The 20,866-nt window shown below is 40.2% G+C and overlaps 1 protein-coding gene across 1 annotated transcript in view; it reads left to right on the top strand.

The window, feature by feature from the left end:
• atg2a (autophagy related 2A) overlaps positions 1–20,866 on the top strand; it is a 65,978-nt gene that overhangs the window by 21,323 nt on the left and 23,789 nt on the right. Inside the window, exons 12-27 of the mRNA XM_061900206.1 lie at positions 25–166; positions 1,979–2,077; positions 2,145–2,300; positions 2,364–2,637; positions 5,314–5,386; positions 5,499–5,673; positions 6,627–6,769; positions 6,842–6,963; positions 12,611–12,765; positions 12,825–12,957; positions 13,023–13,207; positions 13,278–13,358; positions 17,346–17,452; positions 17,535–17,627; positions 17,711–17,781; positions 19,566–19,642. Of these exons, the coding sequence (XP_061756190.1) occupies positions 25–166; positions 1,979–2,077; positions 2,145–2,300; positions 2,364–2,637; positions 5,314–5,386; positions 5,499–5,673; positions 6,627–6,769; positions 6,842–6,963; positions 12,611–12,765; positions 12,825–12,957; positions 13,023–13,207; positions 13,278–13,358; positions 17,346–17,452; positions 17,535–17,627; positions 17,711–17,781; positions 19,566–19,642 (2,086 nt within the window). The remainder of the gene's footprint in view (positions 1–24; positions 167–1,978; positions 2,078–2,144; positions 2,301–2,363; positions 2,638–5,313; positions 5,387–5,498; positions 5,674–6,626; positions 6,770–6,841; positions 6,964–12,610; positions 12,766–12,824; positions 12,958–13,022; positions 13,208–13,277; positions 13,359–17,345; positions 17,453–17,534; positions 17,628–17,710; positions 17,782–19,565; positions 19,643–20,866) is intronic.

Below are 20,866 nucleotides of genomic sequence, written 5' to 3'. Positions count from 1 at the left end.
TAAATGGAACTTTCTGGCGTTAAGAGTGACAGGGGCAGCGGTGCAGGTCTTCTGTGAGATGCGGAGCGGGCTACGCAACAGTCGAGCTGTGACATCCGACCTGTCATTCAGCAGACTAGAAATGTTGGAGTGCCTCTGGGAAAACGGGAAGCCTGAGTACAGTGAGGTACAAAAACTTGCTACCTTTTATTCATTCAACACAGCAACAGTTTTTGGATTTCGGACTTTAAATGTCTTTAGTGAGGTTTTCAAGTGAGATTTTATCAATCAATCAATGTTTATTTATGTAGCCGTAAATCACAAGTGTCTCAAAGGGCTGCACAAGCCACAACGACATCCTCGGTTCAGATCCCACATCAGGGTAAGGAAAAACTCAACCTAGTGGGATGACAATGAGAAACCTTGGAGAGGACCGCAGATGTGGCTGTGTGAGAGTCCAGTCCATAGTGGATCTAGCATAATAGTGTGAGTGTTCAGTCCATAGTGGATGTAACATAATAGTGAGAGTCCAGTCCATAGCGGATCTAACATAATAGTGAGATTCCAGTCCATAGTGAATCTAGCATAATAGTGTGAGAGTCCAGTCCATAGTGGATCTAACATAATAGTGTGAGACTCCAGTCCGTAGTGGATCTAACAATAGTGTGAGTCCAGTCCATGGTGATCTAACGTAATAGTGAGATTCCAGTCCATAGTGTTTCTAACAGAATAGTGTGAGAGTCCAGTCCATAGTGGATCTAACATAATATTGTGAGAGTCCAGTCCATAGTGGATCTAGCATAATAGTGTGAGAGTCCAATCCATAGTGGATCTAGCATAATAGTGTGAGTGTCCAGTCCATAGTGGATCTAACATAATAGTGAGAGTCCAGTCTATAGTGAATCTAGCATAATAGTGTGAGTGTCCAGTCCATAGTTGATCTAACATAATAGTGTGAGATTCCAGTCCGTAGTGGATCTAGCATAATAGTGTAAGGGTCCAGTCCATAGTGGATCTAACATAATAGTGAGAGTCCAGTCTATAGTGGATCTAACATAATAGTGAAAGTCCAGTCCGTTGTGGGGCCAGCGGGAGACCATCCCGAGCGGAGACAGGTCAGCAGCACAGAGATGTCCCCAATCGATGCACAGGCGAGCGGTCCACCCCGGGTCCCGACTTTGGACAGCCAGCACTTCATCCATGGCTACCGGACCTGTGCTCCCCCCGCTTCCACAAGGGAGAGGGGGGCAGAGCAGAAAAGAAAAGAAACGGCAGATCAACTGGTCTAAAAAGGGGGGCAGAGGGGGGGGGTTATTTAAAGGCTAGAGTATACAAATGAGTTTTAGGATGGGACTTAAATGCTTCTACTGAGGTAGCATCTCTAACTGTTACCGGTAGGGCCCCAATAGAAAACGCTCTATAGCCTGCAGACTGTTTTTGGGCTCTGGGAATCACTAATAAGCCGGAGTTCTTTGAAGGCAGATTTATTGCCGGGACATATGGTACAATACAATCAGCAAGATAGGATGGAGCTAGAGCGTGTAATATTTCATACATAAGTAGTAAAACCTTAAAGTCACATCTTATTTGCACAGGAAGCCAGTACAGGTGAGCCAGTATATATATATATATATATATATATATATATATATATATATATATATATATATGTGTGTATATATATATATGTATATAAAGGTATATACCGTATAGGCATAATATGATCAAACTTTCTTGTTCTTGTCAAAAGTCTAGCAGCAGTGTAATCTTTTAATGCTAGACATAGGGAGACCCGAAAATTATACGTTAGAGTAACATTAACACGTCCTAATTGTGTGCAAAGTGTCAATATTCAGTGTTATTGTCATTGTTAATTACGACTGACTTCATCTCATGGGCATGAAACTCACCACAGCTGCTAGAATCCTCTTCCATGTTGTGTTTTTCAACATGTCTTCAATCACATGATTGATCCCAGTGCCGTGCATCTCTTTTATAGTTGCTCCAATTCCAGAAAGCAAGTATGTTTACAGTTGGAGTGGCCGCCAAACCTTGTGCCCAGCTCCACTACAGCCTCACTGAGAAGCACCTGAGGAAGGTACTCATGCGCACACACGCTGTGCACATGGCGAGCTACTTATTGACCTCCCTGGGACTGCTTGTAGGGTAAACAGCGAGTGGTGCGGCGTGATAGTGTACTGCGAGTGGAGCTAGAAGATGTCAGTGCCGAGTTGGACCTGGACATTCTCAGTCGGATGGGCAACCTGAGCAAGGCCTTCAGCTACGTTCCCGCAGAGAACGTCGGACCCGACAACCTACAGGTCCGCCTTACCCAAACCAGGCCACCGACATTCCCCATTTGACCCTTTGTTGTCACGTTTCAGGCGCAGAGCAGCGAGCTGTACTCCTCCTTCTCCCTCCTTGCCCCGCACGCCATCCTAAGGCTTCGTTTTCCCGTACCGGATCTGCGGCCACTCTCCGAGCGCCAGCCTCCGAGCCAAAGGGCGGTGAGGGAGGAGACGCTGGTGTTGGAGCTGAGCGATCTGGTGCTCAAACATCAAGAAGCGCCAGATCTCCAAATTGAGCAGCCTTGCCAGGGTCAGCTGTCGGCGCAATGCCTCACCCAGCTGCTGGAAGCCTCCTTCACCGACCTGCATGGTGGGAGTACACACAACCTCCGAGATTAAAGGCCTACTGAAACCCACTACTACCGACCATGCAGTCTGATAGTTAATACATCAATGATGAAATATTAACATTGCAACACATGCCAATACGGCCTTTTTAGTTTACTAAATTGCAATTTAAAATTTCCCGCGAAGTGTCGTGTTGAAAACGTCGCGGTATGATGACACGTGTGTTTGACGTCTCGGGTTGTAGCGGATATTATTTTCCAGCCCGATCCAAGCTATAAGTAGTCTGCTTTAATCACATAATCACACAGTATTCTGGACATCTGTGTTGCTGAATCTTTTGCAATTTGTTCAATTAATAATGGAGAAGTCAAAGTAGAAAAATGGAGGTGGGAAGCTTTTAGCCTTTAGCCACACAAACACAGCCGGTGTTTCCTTGTATAAAATTCCCGAAAGTGAAGCTTTACTATGGATCAGAGCGGTCAAGCGAACATGGATCCCGACTACATGTCAACCGGCAGTTTTGGGTGAGAAAATTGTGGTAATAAGTCGGCTTTTACCGGAGACATCAGCGGAGCTTCCGTCCTGCTGCAGCTTTGTGACTTCCCTCAGAGACTCTGGCGTCAACACACCCATGGTCACAACCCTCCGACTATCAGATACTATTTTATCTCACAAAACACTAGCAACACAATAGGCAGATAAGGGTTTTTCCAGAATTATCCTAGTAAATGTGTCTAATAACATCTGAATCGCTCACACTGCAAGCACCTTTTTTATTTTTTTGTAGTCCTTTATTCTAAATTTCCTCATCCACGAAACTTTCATCCTCGCTCAAATTAATGGGGAAATTGTCGCTTTCTCGGTCCGAATAGCTCTAGCTGCTGCTGGCTATGATTGTAAACAATGTGAGGATGTGAGGAGCTCTACAACCGTGACTTCACACGCACATCGTCTGCTACTTCCGGTAAAGGCAAGGCTTTTTTATTAGCGACCAAAAGTTGCGAACTTCATCGTCGATGTTCTCTACTAAATCCTTTCAGCAAAAATATGGCAATATTGCGAAATGATCAAGTATGACACATAGAATGGACCTGCTATTCCCGTTTAAATAAGAACATCTCTTTTCAGTAGGCCTTTAATTCATTTAAAACATTATACTGTAAAAATAATAATGCATTTTACTTATAAGGCGCCTTTCTGGGCACTCAAGGTCACCGTACAAAATCAAAATAATAAAATAAATTGGATAAAAACAACAACAACAACAAAGAGCGATAAGATTTACAATGAATAAGCAGTCAGGAATAGGTGTACATCTGCAAATCTATGAGAGCCAATGAATAGGCAACTACAATCATTAATTAATTTACATTAATGAGAGCCGTGTCTATGGGTTTGCCGTTAATTTTTTAGGGCCAACAAATTACCTCAACAATGTACCACATTATGATACGTATATTTAAACTAATACCTCTGTAAGAGTGTCAAAAACATTAAAAATATTATTTTTGTTAGAGCTTTTTTTAATGTTATACAGTACAGGGCAAAAGTTTGGACACACTTTCTCATTCAATGCAGTGTTTTTTTAATTTCCAGGACTATTTACATTGTAGATTGTCACGTCAAAACTATGAATGTGGAGTTATGTACTTAACTAAAAAAAAAGGGTAAAATAACTGATAACATGTTTTAAGTTCTAGTTTCTTCAAAATAGCCACCCTTTGCTCTGATTACTGCTTTGCACACTCTTGGCATTCTCTCCATGAGTGTGCAAAGCATTAATCAGAGCAAAGGGTGGCTATTTTGAAGAAACTAGATGTGTTTGCATGTTCTTCCCGTGAATGCGTGGGTTCCCCCCGGGTACTCCGGCTTCCTGCCACTTCCAAAGACATGCACCTGGGGATAGGTTGATTGGCAACACTAAATTGGCCCTAGTGTGTGAATGTTGTCTGTCTATCTGTGTTGGCCCTGCGATGAGGTGGCGACTTGTCCAGGGTGTACGCGGCCTTCCACCCGATTGTAGCTGAGATAGGCGCCAGCGCCCCCGTTACCCCAAAAGGGAATAAGCAGTAGAAAATGGATGGATGGATAGATGTAGAGGTTGCCCTCTAGTGGGTTCTTCGGACCACCACACACTGCCAGGATAGCCCGGAATTCCAGGTATAACGCCGTTTTATTTTCATCAATCTCGACAGGCTTCTGCTTTCCAGCAAAATGTATTTTCCCTTGCGTCCGCTCATCACCACCTGCAACTCCAACAACGCGTCTCAGTCCGGCTGCTGCTAATAAAGGCGACAGGTGATTAGTTAACAAGGCCCACCTGGGCCATCTACTAGCTGTCGCTATCTTCGAGGCCGGTCCTGGCACACCCCGTTCCGCGGCAAGCCCGCAGGCCACGCCCCCATCCACACTAGAATTTACAACATGTTTTCAATTATTTCACCTTTTTTGTTAAGTACATAACTCCACATGTGTTCATTCATAGTTATGATGTGACAATCTACAATGTAAATAGTCATGAAAATAAAGAAAACGTATTGAATGAGAAGGCGTGTCCAAACTTTTGGCCTCTACTGTACATTAGCTTTTGCTGGTGTAAATACTGTTGTAAGTAATTTCAAGGCGAATCTGCAATTATCAGGTATTAAAACCCAATCAGTATATTAAGGTATTTAAGAATATTGCTTACTGTTACCAGGTTCATACGAGGGTTGGGACGGAGGCTCCTTCCCTTGCATCAGAGTGAAGAAAAGCCATGACTCCCTGCCCAGGTGAGTGGAGAATACTTAACAAAAACCTTCCAAAGTGCCTTTTAATGTATAAACAGGAAGTAAGATTTTCCCTGTCCTGGTTATTCTGCTGTTTGAAACACGCCATTTATAGGATATCAGTACGAGTGCGAGGAGGTGAGATGCAGGGCCAAGGCGTGGGTCTAGCTGGCTTGAACCTTGGCCTCGTCAGAGACCTGGGGGCCGCCTTCTTCGAAAGCCATTGTGAGCTCAACGACAAACCCAGCTCTCCGTTCTCCTCCAACCGCACCATGTTTGAGACTGAAGAGGTAGGTCGCTCACAGCCTGTTAACGTTTCTCTTATAAACCTGACAACCACGTCTCCGCCCGCCTCGTTGGTCAGAGGTGTCAAAGTTAAGGCCGGGGGCCAGATCTGGCCCGCGACATCGTTTTATCAGGCCCACAAACACCGGGAAATGATATGTGTCAATAAAGTACTTCATATTTTCTCACTAAATTGATCTTTTTCATTTTGACAGAAAAAATATATGTACTGGTTGAAATTGCATACTTTTTAAACTTTAATAGTATCCATTATTGCAACAAATATTACAGTATATTAACATACTTTCTAAACATGTTTTTGTCTAAATAATTTTAATAATTTGATATCTGCTTGACCTATGATTATACAGCAAAGTACTCATCAAATTAAGAAAAATTACAATGAATTTTATTTTTTTCTTTACAGCATATAACTGTATATTGAAAAAAAAAACAAAAAACAAAATTGCCGTTAAAATTCTTTTGACTGAGCTGCCCTATTTTTACTGTAAAATCTTGTTTTTAATGGTGTATTACTGTTAATGGATTTGTTTTTACAGTACAAAAACTGGCAGCTAATTTGCCACAATAAAATTAGGAACTTTCATGAACAATATAATGTTGTGAAAACCAACGTCAATGTTATTGTAAAATTATGGCAGCTTTTTCCTTTAAAAAAACAAAAAAGTTTTTATATTTACCGTAAAATGTTGTAAGAAATAAAAAATACACTATCTTACAGTAACATTTTGTAAATGTACAGTTTTTACTGTAAAATCGACAGCCTATTAAAACAAATAAAATAAATAAAAAAATTAAATATATATATATATATGTGTGTGTGTATGTATATATATATATATATATATATATACATATATTATTGGCTGTTATACACGGCCCTCTGATGGCAGCCATGTGGCCCTCAATGAAAACCAGTTTGCCATCCCTGGTGTAGATGGTGATCCCGGCCGACCCGGAGGAGATGCGTCAGTTCCAATCCCAGTGCGTGGCTCAGTGTCAGTGCGTCGTGGATGTTAGGCTTCCTCTGGCCTGCGTCTTTCTGCCCAGCAAGCAGGCTTTCCAAAGCATCTACAACAGGTGGAATATGCAGCAGTCTGACATTTACTTTGATATTGATCACTGTGAGTACGACTGAACCTCTCGTTGCAGGATCAATAATGACCTGCTGATGTGGGAACCGCCTCCCCCTCCGCCCACTTCAGCTCAGAGCTCTGTGCACGGTCGCCAACATCACGACGAGTTTCAACTCTGCAAGTCAGCCTTCCGACTGGGTGAGTTCTGGGATTTTCGGGGTGAATCATACATCCAACAGCCGCCTGCACGATCTCCTAAAAATGTGTTTAATATTGATATTTAGTTATTGTGGAAACACAACACCCTACAGCTGTACAGCACAATAATAAAAGTGTTTTTGTGGACAGTGCACAAAATCATCTGTTTAACCCTAAATTATAACAAAACAGTCTCAATGTGTTTCTCTTTGAAGAAACAATCATTAAATAAAATTCAGGTCAACATTCATCAAAATAGAATAGAACAGGTAAAGGAATTTTAAATTTTACTGTGTTATTTTGGACCCAAAGCTAAAATTTGATGGCCATATTATAAAAAATAATGTCAGGTTCAAACACTGTTGACATCTATTTAACAAGACAAGAAGCAAGGAATTATACAGAGTGACAGAAAAATTGTATGTAAATTATCAAAAAACTTTCCGTTCTTTTGAGTTCCCAGTGAACAGATGAAAGCTGTCTTTGTTGCCCCAAGCCAAAGGCTTGGAAAAATTCGCTGTGTACAATGGGAGGAGACTGTAGGGGTTATCTATTGTGATCCAAGACTTGCCCAAGCTTTATCCAGGACCAGTCCAAGCCCGAGGTGTCTTTTTCTTTTGTGTTAATGTGCCCGAAAACAATGGCTGTTTACATACCCCCTATTCCTTTAGAAACAGCTGTTGTTGTGTAAACAGGTAATATCCAAATAAAAGAGGAGAGGTCAGGGGCGTCGCCAGACATATTTCACTGGGGCACGTGCCCCACTGTTGATATGCAGTGCCCCAGTAAAAATTTCACCAATAAAAAAAAAACGCTTCAGAGTTTTAAGTCTACATAACATAGACAACAGCGCACATACTACTTAGTATGGTAATTGATTGCTACTGTATTCACTCCACTAACAATGAGCACATGGCTAATTAATATGGTAATTTATTCACGTGTGGATCGAGACTTCAGTTGAGAGAGAGAGAGAGAGAGAGAGAGAGAGAGGGGCTGCGAATCACTGCGTGAGGTAGGTAACGTTAGCCAACAACAATTTGTTAATTACATTATTTTGATTTTGATATGACTCAAACTGTAACTCCTAGATGGATTTAAGAAAGTTATTCGCCCGCAGCAAGAAGCAGCAGGAATGAGAGATGTAAGTGAAGTCCTAGCTAGCTAGGCAACATCATTGTCTTAAGTTGATGCTAAGTTAGCTAACGTTATTCATTGTATCAAGATAAACATATTCATTTGCTGTACGAGCTGTCGGGGGAATTTACAATGAACATGAAACATAATGTTGGTTATTGTCTGCTGGTTCTGCATCAATGATGATTTGGAGTAAGCATGTGTGAGTTGAGTGCTTCTCAAATGGTTTATCTTCAGGAAGAAAAACATTTTTCCATATCATCAAGTCGTGAGCCAATTTTTAAATCATTCAAGTTTATTTCACAGAAAAATAGCACAGTAGACTTGTCTTGTTAATCGGTGCGACTTTGACTAAAATATTCTTGTTTTGTCACCAGAAAAATGGCTACGGCTAAAGCATCTGGTTTTGTTTCCAGAAAAAATAGTAACATTTCTGTATTTGTTTTCAGAAAGATGGCTAAAAATATCGGGTTTTGTTGCCCCATTTAGATTTTTTTTAAATATATTTCCATGTCTGTCTTGAGTCCTCCTCCAACTTGTTAGTCGGTTTGCCTTTTGCTAAAATACTCACTAATAGTCACTAGAAAAAAGGCAAAAATAATCTGGTTTTGTTGCAACAATTAGATTTTTTTCTCCCTAAACTTTTTTTTTTCATGCACACATCTGACTGCGACTCACTGAAAATGACACACAATCCACTTTTATGTCACGACCCAGCAGTTGGGAACCACTGGTCAACTGTATAACAGTTACTGTAATATTTCCACGTCTGTCCAGAGTGATTGACCACTTTGCAAAAATGAAAATGAGACGTTACAGTTTACTTCTCAGAAAATGATTCCTTGAACAGACACACAACAGTTGTTCATTTATTCTACTACTGTGGCTTTATTGTTTTGTGTATATTTTATTGTTTTGTGTATCTGAAATAGGATTAGCCACATTGCCATAATTGGAAATTAAATAATATAAAAGAACCCAGAGATGTAGGAGTGCTTTATTTTTTGTTTTTCTTTTGTAGATGTTGAATTTGCAGATGATTACTGCAAAATATATTTAAAAAAGATTCATTGCTCTTCCTTTTTGCTTTTACCAGTAGCAGTTTAGAAGTCTGGAGTAAAAAAGTGCACAAGTAGGTCAAATGCATTAGTTAATTTCAGGTGGTTAATCAAAGATCCATACAACATAATCTGATATGATTTCATAGTTTAAAGCACTATTTATGTATTTGTTATGATAAATAAGTGCTAAAAATGTTTTTGCTTGCGCGCTTTGCACGCTCACATGAATTATTTGTGCCCCAGGTGTGCCCCAGTACAGTATTAGGTCTAGTGACGCCCCTGGGAGAGGTGAACTTTTTTTCGTTACAGCGTGGTTGACACTGTAAGACGTTACAGGTCGAAACGTTTCTCCTCAAATTGAGCCGAATTGAATTCTGTCTCTGTTTATTTCCTTGCTTCTCGTCTTGTTTAATAAATATCATAGATGATTGAACCTGACGCAGAGACAGAATTAAATTTGGCTCAATGAGGAGAAGCGCGTACACCTGTACCCTTGTAGAATGTTACCACGCTCTGACTAAAGATTGTACGCCTCTTTTATTTGGACTTTCCCTCATTACATGGCAACAGCTGTTTCTAAGATACGGGGGTCGTAAACATCCATGCCTTTAGTTACAAAACATTTGAAAAAAAATGTGCCTGGAGCTTGGGCAGGCCCTGCTTCCCCTCCGCTTTGTAGATCTTGGGTCAAGACAAAATCTTTCTGTGGATTACAAGAAACTGACACCTTCATGTTGCTTCCCATCCCACACAGTGGAGTTTTACAAACCTTCTTCTTGGTAGGATCAAATACTGCTTTTGTCCTCTCGCAGGGCGAGCTGAACTCAATGTAACACAAATTTTTGCGATAACTTAGATACAATTATTCTAAAGATTATTAGGACCATACAAATAACTATAGACTGTTTCAGGCTTATTAGACCTTGTTTACCTGTTCAAGCTGCACAAGTTTACATGCATGCAATGATTTGATCCCATATGTCTTATTGTGCCATGGGTGGGGACAGGCAACAAAATGTGTAGTGTCGTTATATAAACTAACACTAAAGACATTTGACCAAAAACCAATGAAGCATCATCACTGCCATATTACCCAAAATATTTGTCCAAACTTTTTCCGCTGAGGGCCGCAGACTGAAAAATCAAAGTATGTAAGGGCCATGTTGATATTTTTCCTTTTTAAAAGCAATACAATAGTTGTTTTTATACCTTTATGGCTTTCCTCAAGTTTGGTCACCCGGTCTCCGGAAGGGTCTCAGTAATAAAAATGTTAGAAATAAGTCATACATTTTTTTATTTAACACTTGAATCTCGAGATCAACTTCTAGGTCTGTCTATCGTTATAACAGTTGTTTTAATTTTGTTTTTATTTTTATGCCCTTTATGTCAAAACCCTTATTTATATGGCAAACACACAAACTATGCAACATTTTCCCCCAAAACATTTCAAAGTGGAATATTTGATGTGAAGTAATTGGAACCCTAAATAGGTCAATAATTCATAACAATAAAAAAGTAAAAAGAATAAGGGTTGAAAATAAGCCTTAATGTATATTTATATATATTTTTTAAACTTTTCACGCTGAAGTCTGTAGATTTCTTGATCATAAGATTTTATAAATTTTTCATATCTTTTTGTTTGTTTGATGCCCTTTTTGTGAAAGGAAACTTTGTTTTGCACAAAATATGAAATATCTCCCCCCCCCCACAATATTTGAAAGTGAAATTGGAGCCTTCAACAGGTCAATAACAATACGCATGGCAGGTTTGTGTTATTAGTGTCAACATTGCAACTTTTTGTTGTTACATGTCACTTTTTACTCTTATATTACACTTTTTTATGTTTTAAATTTATATTATAGTATTTTTTAGAATGGGCCGGGGGCCATTATCAAATTAGCTGGGGACCACAAATGGCCCTCGGTCCACACTTTGGACACGCCTGATTTACAGTTATACCTTATGATATAAAACGATAATTATATAACACAGGCATGTGATTTCTCCGTCTAAAGTCGGAATTACGTCTTTTTTAATCTCGGGGGGGGGGGGGGGGGGGGGGGGGGGGGGGGAATTATCGAACCTGTCGACCAATCAACTACGGCGTAATATAAGTTATATTACGCCGTAGTTGATTGGTCGTTATGTTCCTTGTGACCAATCAGGACATCTGTTATGAATGATGACGTTATTACCGTCATTTTTCAAATGTAAACGATGTCTGTCCTCCAGAGAAAGGGCACTTCACGAGTAAAAGAAATTGATAAACATGTCAAAAATAAGTTTCGATGGGACTGGATGGAAAGGGAAATCACTGATACTGTTGGGAAGAAGGAAGTTACGACTTTGTTCGGCGATTTTATTCGGAAAATCGATCGTCGCGGAAAGGTTTTGTGCACGTGGTGTCATGATAATATTGACTATGGATCACAAGGTTTCAAGGCTTTGGAAGTACATGCGAAACGCCAAAAACATATGAAACAACTTGAAGCAAGGAAAACAAACTTTTCACTAGCTGATATTTTGGATGTCAACCGAAAGTGAGCAAACCTTACGGATTTTATCCTTTGTGTACATCGACAACTGCCGTAGACATCAAGAGGAAAGATCCACCCTAACAACCCACTTCAGTTGCAGACAGGGTAGTTAATAATGAGATAAGCTAAAAAATATTTGCTTGCGAAATACGCATGTTTGTTTTAAATATTAACCAATTATTGCTTTGCGAAATATAAATGATTTTTTCTAAAAATCAAAAGCCACGTGAAAATATATTAGGAAATTGCAGAAATTCAAAGAGTTGCATTATTGATTCGAGTTAACAATTTATTTGAAATAAATTTGCATGTAATACTATTTTGTAATATTAAGTTCTTATGTAGTCTCATGTTAGGGAAAGCTCATGTCAGGGCTCTCCTAGGAAGTAAATGTGTGAAGTGAACTGAAGTAATGTGGTAATACTGTAGATAATAACACTGATCAATGTGACACCTGTGGAAGTGAAATGAACACAAGATGTAAATATTAGTGACTAAATACTGTTGGGACTGAACCATATACAGTGATTCATTAGGATAATTGGGGTATGTATGTTATATTAATGATGTTTTCATGTCTTTAAACACTAAAATATTTTCTTCAAATGGTGCTGTCTTTGTTAATTTTAGCATGTTAAATTGGTGAAAAACTAGGAGCTTCGGGGGGCATTGCCCCCCTTGTCCACCCACCAGGGCACCGCCCTGGACCTGGCTGGGGGCCTTCATCCCTCAGACTCCTGGAAATGTTTTCAGTCCTTTTCATTATGGTCAAATCACATGCCTGATAACAATTAGCATGCAATACTATGATGGCAAGAATAATATATACATTTCTTTAAGTGTATGTGTATGCTAGAAAAATGTGTATTTAGCATAACAAATGATAAATTCCTCGAATTTTCTGCGATGTAGACTCGGACTCAGAGGAGGACGAGTCTCAGTTCTACCTAGCCAATGAGCCTTCAGGAAGGACAAAGTCAACACTCCAGATGAACCACAACCTCAGCCTCCTCTCCTTGACCGTGGTCATCGGCAGAGGTCGCCTTCAAGCCAGGACAGACATGAAGGCAAGCCAAGATCTCGAAGAAAGCTCGCAGAATGCGGTTAACTGATGACATTCACACAGGACGACCAGAGTCACGGAGAAATTGTGCTTGACCTGGAAGGGGGGAAGATATTCAGTGTAGCACAGCACCAGAATGACCCTAATCTGAGTTTCCTGTGTCTGGAGAGTCGGCGGGTGGAGCTCTACCATCGAGGTACTTTACATTCAATCACTACTTTAGTTGAACCTCTTTTAAAAAAATGTGTATTTTGTCTGTAGCTGTAGTGAAAGACGCCCCTATTCCGCAACGGATAGAGATGCCCAACTTCATAGCCCCCAGCTACTTGGACCCTACTATATACCCTACTGAGGTGGGGGTCAGCAGTGTGAGCGGCAGGGAGGCGGAGCCGCAGATGTTGTCCACGGCCATCAAAATCACACTGGACCCACAGAGGAATGTGAAGGTACAGTACATCCTCAACGTGCAACTCATTTGTTGGAGAGCTTAAATTAACACTCTACGTCGTCTGCTAGGAGTTCCTGGTCGCCCTTCGACTTCAGGGTGCCACCATGAGGCATTATGTATCGCAGACCAATCACAGCTGGCACGAGCAGGTAACCAATAAAGCCACCAAAGAGTGCAGTTCATGGCGATGGGCCTGGTGATGACATTCTTGGTTACCGTATTTTTTGACTATAAGGCGCATTTAAAATACTTTTTGTCAGGTTCAAACACCGATGACATCTATTAGACAAGACAAGAAGCAAATAAATCAAACAGAGACAGGATTCAATTCAGCTCATGTGTGCCTGCACTCTCGTACAGCGTCACCACACCGCTATGACGAGGGAGCTCCACGCCTCTTTTATTTGGGCCTTTTGGGATTACATAGCATTACATTACATAACAGAGCTGCTCCTAAGGGGAGGTGGTCATAAATAGCTGTTGCACTCGGTCATAAACAGTGCAAAGAAAAGGTGCCTGGAGCGGTGTCAGGTCCTGCTTCTTCTCCACTTTGTAGATCTCGGGTCAGGACAAGGTCTTGCTGTGGCTGTCAATAGATCAATGAAACCGGCACCTCCATGTCGCACACCATCCCAAACAGTGGAGTTTTACAAGCCTTTTGCTTGATAAGATGAAAGACAGCTTTTATCTTCTCGCAGGGGACCTGAACTTAATGTAATACAGAAGTTGTATGATAACTCCTATACAATTATTCTGACACTTTTATTTTCTCAAAACTCGACGGGGCGCATTATAACAATGTGCGCTTTATGTGCAAATCAATTTTGGTTGTGCTAACTGACCTCGAAGCTATTTTATTTAGTACATGGTGAAATGATAAGTGTGACCAGTAAATAGCATTCACACATAAGAGGTATGTGTAGACTGCAGTATGACTCAAGTAAACAAAACCACAATTTGATATGTTCCATTGAAAATATAGAACTTTACACACGGCGCTCAAAAATCTATGAAAATGTTTTAGTAGGACTTTGGTAAGCTATGAAGCCACAGCGCTTGATGGATTGTATTGTGATTCAACATGGGAGTATTATTATGCTGTATGTATAAGGTAAGACATTATATGGCGTTTTGTTTCACAATATCATGCAAAAGCAACTTTTCTTACCTTCTGGTACCTGCTGATCTGTATTTGGGATCTGCATAAGTCCTGGAAATGTATGTGTGTCCCCCTTTGTAGTCCGTAGTCCATCAGCTTCTTCTTTTTCCTCAATCTTCTTGTTATGTCACATTCATCTCCCACTGTTGTCATTTCTAATATAAAGTAGTGTAAAGTTCTTACTTATATTTGTCAGTAAACTTGCCATGAAAGTACTAAAACATACCGGTATAGTGACTTTACATTATTCACCCAAGGAACTTTAGTTATTAGAGAGTTCCAGTCACGTGACACATTCCGGGTGTTGTTGTTGCACTAGTGAGCCACGGATGAGGAGATGCTGCTCCGTTATTGATGGAAGTAAAGTCTGAATGTCATTGAAACTGTTAGCGCCATCTTTTGACACTTGTTCCACTCCTGTCCTTGCACGCTACACCGCTACAACAAAGATGACGGGGAGAAGACGCTGTCCAAATGGAGGCGCGTAAATAAGAACGCCCACAAAACGGGGCATCCTTAAGAGACTGTCAGAAAGTGACTTGAAGATGATGTGTAAAACATCATCTGTGCAACATTTTGAGCAAAGAACCACCATTACATGTTATGTAGACCGGTGTTTTTCAACCACTGTGCTGCGAAATACTGTCTGGTGTGCTGTGGGAAATTATGCAACTTCACCTGATTGGTGCAAAAAATATTTTTTACAAATCTATCATTAGAATGTGCAAATAATGTGCCGTTGCTTAGTGTCTGTGCTGTGTAGAACTCTGCAGAGTAACCACGTAATACTCCAAGTCAGTAAGTGGCAGCAGGTAGTTAATTGCTTTGTAAAAGTCGGAATGTGTTGAGTGAGACGAGGATGGTTTGTTGTGATCCTAATATGCAGACCACAGCGGGAGGCAGCGTGCAGGTAAAAAGGTATGCAATGTTTAAACCAAAAATGAACAAAAGGGAAAGGAAACTGGAAAGTAAAACTGAACTGGCTACAAAGTAAACAAACAAAATGCTGGACGACGGCAAAAACTTACGGTGTCCACAAAGTACATCCGTACATGACATGACAATCAACAACGTCCACACAAAGGATAGCTACAACATAAATAGTCTTGCTTGCTAACACAAAGCAGGTCCGCTGAATAGCGCTCAAAAGAAGACATGAAACTGCTAGAGAAAAACCCCAACCAAACAGGAAGGGCCACCAAAATAACAGTACTAGACAAGAACTAAAGCACCACACACAGGAAAACACCAACAAACTCAAAATAAGGCACGACGACCTGAGTTGAGTTTGAGTTTATTTCGAACATGCAAGCATACAACAGGATACATCACAATTTTCAGTTTCTCTTTTCAACATGTTCGAAAAGGAGTAGGAAGAAACAGAGCTTATTTAATCCTACCCTTTTTCTTTTAAATAACAGTTGCTAAAACTTTTGTCCACTTCCTGTTCTCAATGTCCTCATAATATACTCCATAAGTAATTAAATAAAAATAAATGTATAAATAATTGTTAAAATTTAATTCCATACAATGAATGAAAGAATGAATGGGTGAATAAATTCAGAATGTTTATCATGATTCTTCTTTTTTGTACTTTGTAAACACTTGAAGTTTGAAGACTTTCTTGAAGTGGATCATATTAGTAAATTGTTTGATTAATTTGCTTAATCCATTCCATAGTTTAATTCCCATACAGATGTACTGAAGGTCTTAAGTGTTGTACGTGCGTACAAATGTTTTAAGTTACATTTTTCATCTAAGATTATATTTCTCCTCTTTTGTTGAAAAGAATTGTTGTATATTCTTGGGTAGCAGGTTGTAGTTTGCTTTGTGTATAGTTTTAGCTGTATGCAAATCCACTATGTCGTGGAATTTCAGTATCTTTGATTCAATAAATAAAGGGTTTGTATGTTCTCTGTATCCAACATTATGTATTATTATAACTGATCTTCTCCTCTTTTGTTGAAAAGAATTGTTGTATATTCTTGGATAGCAGGTTGTAGTTTGCTTTTTGTATAGTTTTAGCTGTATGCAAATCCACTATGTCGTGGAATTTCAGTATCTTTGATTCAATAAATAAAGGGTTTGTATGTTCTCTATATCCAACATTATGTATTATTATAACTGATCTTGTCCTCTTTTGTTGAAAAGAATTGTTGTATATTCTTGGGTAGCAGGTTGTAGTTTGCTTTGTGTATAGTTTTAGCTGTATGCAAATCCACTATGTCGTGGAATTTCAGTATCTTTGATTCAAAAATAAAGGGTTTGTATGTTCTCTATATCCAACATTATGTATTATTATAACTGATCTTTTTTGTAACACTGTTAGTGAATGAAGTGTACTTTTGTAAATTTTTCCCCATATTTCTACACAGTAACTCAGATATGGTAACACTAGTGAGCAGTAGACAATATGAAGTGATTTTTGGTCTTGAACATGTTTAGCTTTATTCATTATTGACATGTTTCTTGCAACTTTATGTTGTATATTTTTTGCATGAGATTTCCAGTTCAAATTTTCATCAATCATTATACCTAGAAATTTGGTTTCATTTACTCTTTCAATTTCTATTCCGTCTATTTGTATTTGTGTTTGACTTTCTCTTCTACTGACCTGGTGGAGTTTCATTTTTTAACGTTTCCTGCTGGTGTGCCTCTGTATTTTTTAATGAAAAAAATGTGCCTTGCCTCAAAAAAGGTTGAAAAACACTGATCTAGACCACAAGGAAGTCTTTTACATGTAGTAAAAAATCATAATAATATGAGTCCTTTAATGCACCTTATAATCCGGTGCGTCTTTAGTATGAAAAAAGACCCGAATAGACCCGCTCATTGGCAGTGTGCCTAATAGTCTGGTGTGCCCTATGGTCCGGAAAATACGATACGTATTTGTTTTGTTAAGTTGGCTGAAATACGTTTTTTCATCAATACATCTCGTTTGATTGCATTATTCACTCACTTAACTGTCTTGTTACAGCTTGTTGACTTCCTAGACGTCATCGATGACCCTATTCTGGGATACACAGCACCTGCTGTCATCACTGTCCTGCACACACACCTGGCTACCTGCGCCGTCGACTACAGGTTAGAAAGACACTCAGACTCTTTTTTTTTTTATAAAATCATTTTTACTCTTCTCTTAAATTCCCGTTGCTTTGCCTGACAGGCCGTTGTATCTACCGCTGCGAATGTTGCTGACGGCAGAGTCCTTCTCTCTGTCCAGTAACATCATTGTAGACACGGCCACTTTCCACCTCAGGTAAACATCGCCTGTGGCAAATGTGAATGGACGAATGCGCAATATTGTGGCATTGAAGTGGTGTTTTATTCCGTTGTCGTCAGATTCATCCTGGATGACTCCGCCCTCTACCTCTCTGACAAATGTGATAGTGACGTAGTGGACCTGAGGAGGGGTAATTAACTTGCGTATACACTCATGCACCACACCACTGGAACACACTTTTGGTACAAGTCCCACCCCCAAAGACATGCACCTGGGGATAGGCCCCTCCCACCTCCAAAAACATGCACCTGGGGATAGGTTGATTGGCAACACTAAATGGTCCCTAGTGTGTGAATGTGAGTGTGAATGTTGTCTGTCTATCTGTGTTGGCCCTGCGACGAAGTGGCGACTTGTCCAGAGTGTACACCGCCTTCCGCCGGATTGTTGCTGAGATTGGCTCCAGCACCCCCCGCTACCCCAAAAAGGGACAAGCGGTAGAAAATGGATGGATGGATGGATGTCTTAACAAAGATACTCATGCTCACTTTCTCAGTGCTATTCATTTGACCATTTTTATTTCTGTTGTGTTGTTTGCAGTTGCATCACATTGGCAAGTGTTTTGTTCCACCTTGTCTGGTGTTGGGGTCTGTGGGACCCGTTTTACCCCGTGATACAATGAATTAATTTTTCCAACTGAGACTCACTGAGTTAGGCTCATTTTCTGTGAAGAACATACATCAGAATACATATTTAATGACCTATGATGAGGTGGCGACTTGTCCAGGGTGTACACCTCCTTCCGCCCGATTGTAACTGAAATAGGCACCAGCGCCCCCCGCGATCCCAAAGGGAATAAGCGGCAGAAAATGGATGGATATTTAATTACCACACACCATATACACCCCCTACACATTTCTATTACATATAAAATGTCTGGGTCCACTGGACCCGAGGCTAATAGAAGTGTGGAAATTTATGTTTTGTGTAACACACACACACACACAGCAGGCCTAGACAGGAGGAGGACAGAGTGTAGGTACATAGAACATCAGCGGGTCAAATGTGCGAGAAAATGAGAGCAGACAGTGTTGACAAATCTTGCGTTGGAACCTCAGGTGCAGAAACACAAAAGAAGAATCCCTGTGGGATGTAGAAACTGGCAGAGAAATGTTCCGTGCAACGTTCATATTGTTGTTACTCAGCCACCGTTTGTGGGTCTGATGGACCCGTTGCATTATGTGGCTTTTAATGCCTCACAATTAAACACTTTTATGTTAAAATACTGAACTGATGTTTACCTTATCCCAATAAACAGCTGTTCAGTATTGATACGAACATTACACAAGGGTTAATTAAGATGACGGTTTTAGAAACACGGTATTAGTAACACTTCTCTGCGATGCAGTGCGATTCTCTCATTACAATCACACTATTAAGCATAGTCCTGAATTAATTATACCGGTGTCAAACTATTGTGCGGATTACATTAACATAACATTTTGGATCCCTTTTAGATTTTGCAGGTTTACCGAATGAAGGGTCCAATGTGTGCATATAGAAGAATTCTTAAAAACCTCTAAAGGCTTAGTGTCCACATGCGTGGACAGCACCTTTAGCCCTTATTTCCAAATTGTGTACACTACTAAATTGGGGTCTTATTGCCGCTTATGTGGACACTGATACTGCCATCTGGTGGTGTCAGAAGAGTATAACATACAATGGAATTTAGGAAAAAATAGTGTAAAAATAAGAATTAGCATGTCACTAAACTTGAAGTACACGTTTCTTACTTATGGACTAAGTACATCATATCAAAATATGATTCTTAGATTTTATTCTAATTAGTGGCCAATAAGCCCAAATAGCAAATAGAAATACAAAAAGCATGTAAACAAACAGCTTGGGCCTTAAGAGTTTTAAACTCCCACCTTGAAATGAGTCATTGAAGCCACCATGATTCTTTTTGTCACACAGACTATGTTTGTGTCCTGGACATTGACCTCCTGGAGCTCGCCATCACCACATGGAAAGGCAGCGACACAGGCAAGCTGGTGAGTGTCTTATTATGCCGCCGCCCGCTGTTTCTGACATCTACAAAGCAATTAACTACCTGCTGCCACCTATTGATATGGAAGAGTATTACATGGTTTCTCTGCCTAGCTCGAGACATCGCCGACACTCAACAACAACACATCATTTGCAGACTATAATTACTGTTTGGCAAAAATATTTTTAACCCAAAGAGGTGAATTTAGATCATCTCTACAGTCATACAGTAACAAGCAATTACACCTCTATTACACTTAAATACCATAGATCAAATATATTTACCCCAGTTATATCATCAACACTTACCTGACTGGATGAAGTCCTTGGGCTCAAATACTAGTGTGGCCTCAATAGCCCTGCTGTAGTGTGTAGCATGCTGGGAATTATCTGTGCATGTGGAAGAATGCACTGCACTGTGATGGAGGAATGCACTGTGAAGGGTTGAAATTCTACTGAATTTGCATTAAATCAGGTTGTTTTAGCTAATAATCATGCTGCAAGATCTAGCATGTTGCATTCAATGTTTTTTCCCATTAATTCCCGTTAATTCCCATGGAAAGTTTCCAACTTTGAATATTCCCGGAATTTTGCAACCCTAATGGTGTCTCACAAAAGTGGGTCCTCCCTTTCAATTAAATATTATCTAGCACAGAAGTTAAACATGGCCATACTTAGGAGTGGTTAGTGTGCAGCTTGTATAGCACTCAGAGAGCATGGCCAACTGAACAACAGGTGCCATGTTTGCTACCGAGGACATGTGCGACCGTGTCCGGATGCATGCAGTTGCTGTCGTTTTTGACGTCAGTTTTTCTGATTAAATTAAGCAAAATGAAACTTCTGTATATAGTTGTAAACCTACTCCAGCTCATAAAACGTGCTTTCATTTTGTCAAAGTATAATTTTGCGGCTGTATCTGACGCATTCTGCTGCTACATTCCTGCAGTGTTTGCTGACCAGAAGGCACTTCAACACGCACCCAACAGCGCGATAAACATAACAAAGACACAGAATGGGCAAAAAAATAACTTTGCATTAAATCCGGTTGTTTTAGCTAATAATCATGCTGCAAGATCCAGCACAGTGGTTCTCAACCTGGGTTCGATTGAACCCTAGAGGTTCGGTGGGTCAGCCTCGGGTTCAGCGGAGCCTCCGCCGCGGAGGTCAAGACACACCCCACTCATGGTGTGAATAAAAACTTCTCCCTATCGACGTCTTATAGATACCCC

Source organism: Nerophis ophidion, linkage group LG05, assembly GCF_033978795.1.
Source record: "Nerophis ophidion isolate RoL-2023_Sa linkage group LG05, RoL_Noph_v1.0, whole genome shotgun sequence".
NCBI classification, from domain to species: Eukaryota; Metazoa; Chordata; class Actinopteri; order Syngnathiformes; family Syngnathidae; genus Nerophis; species Nerophis ophidion.
This window is presented reverse-complemented; position numbering and strand designations above follow the sequence as displayed.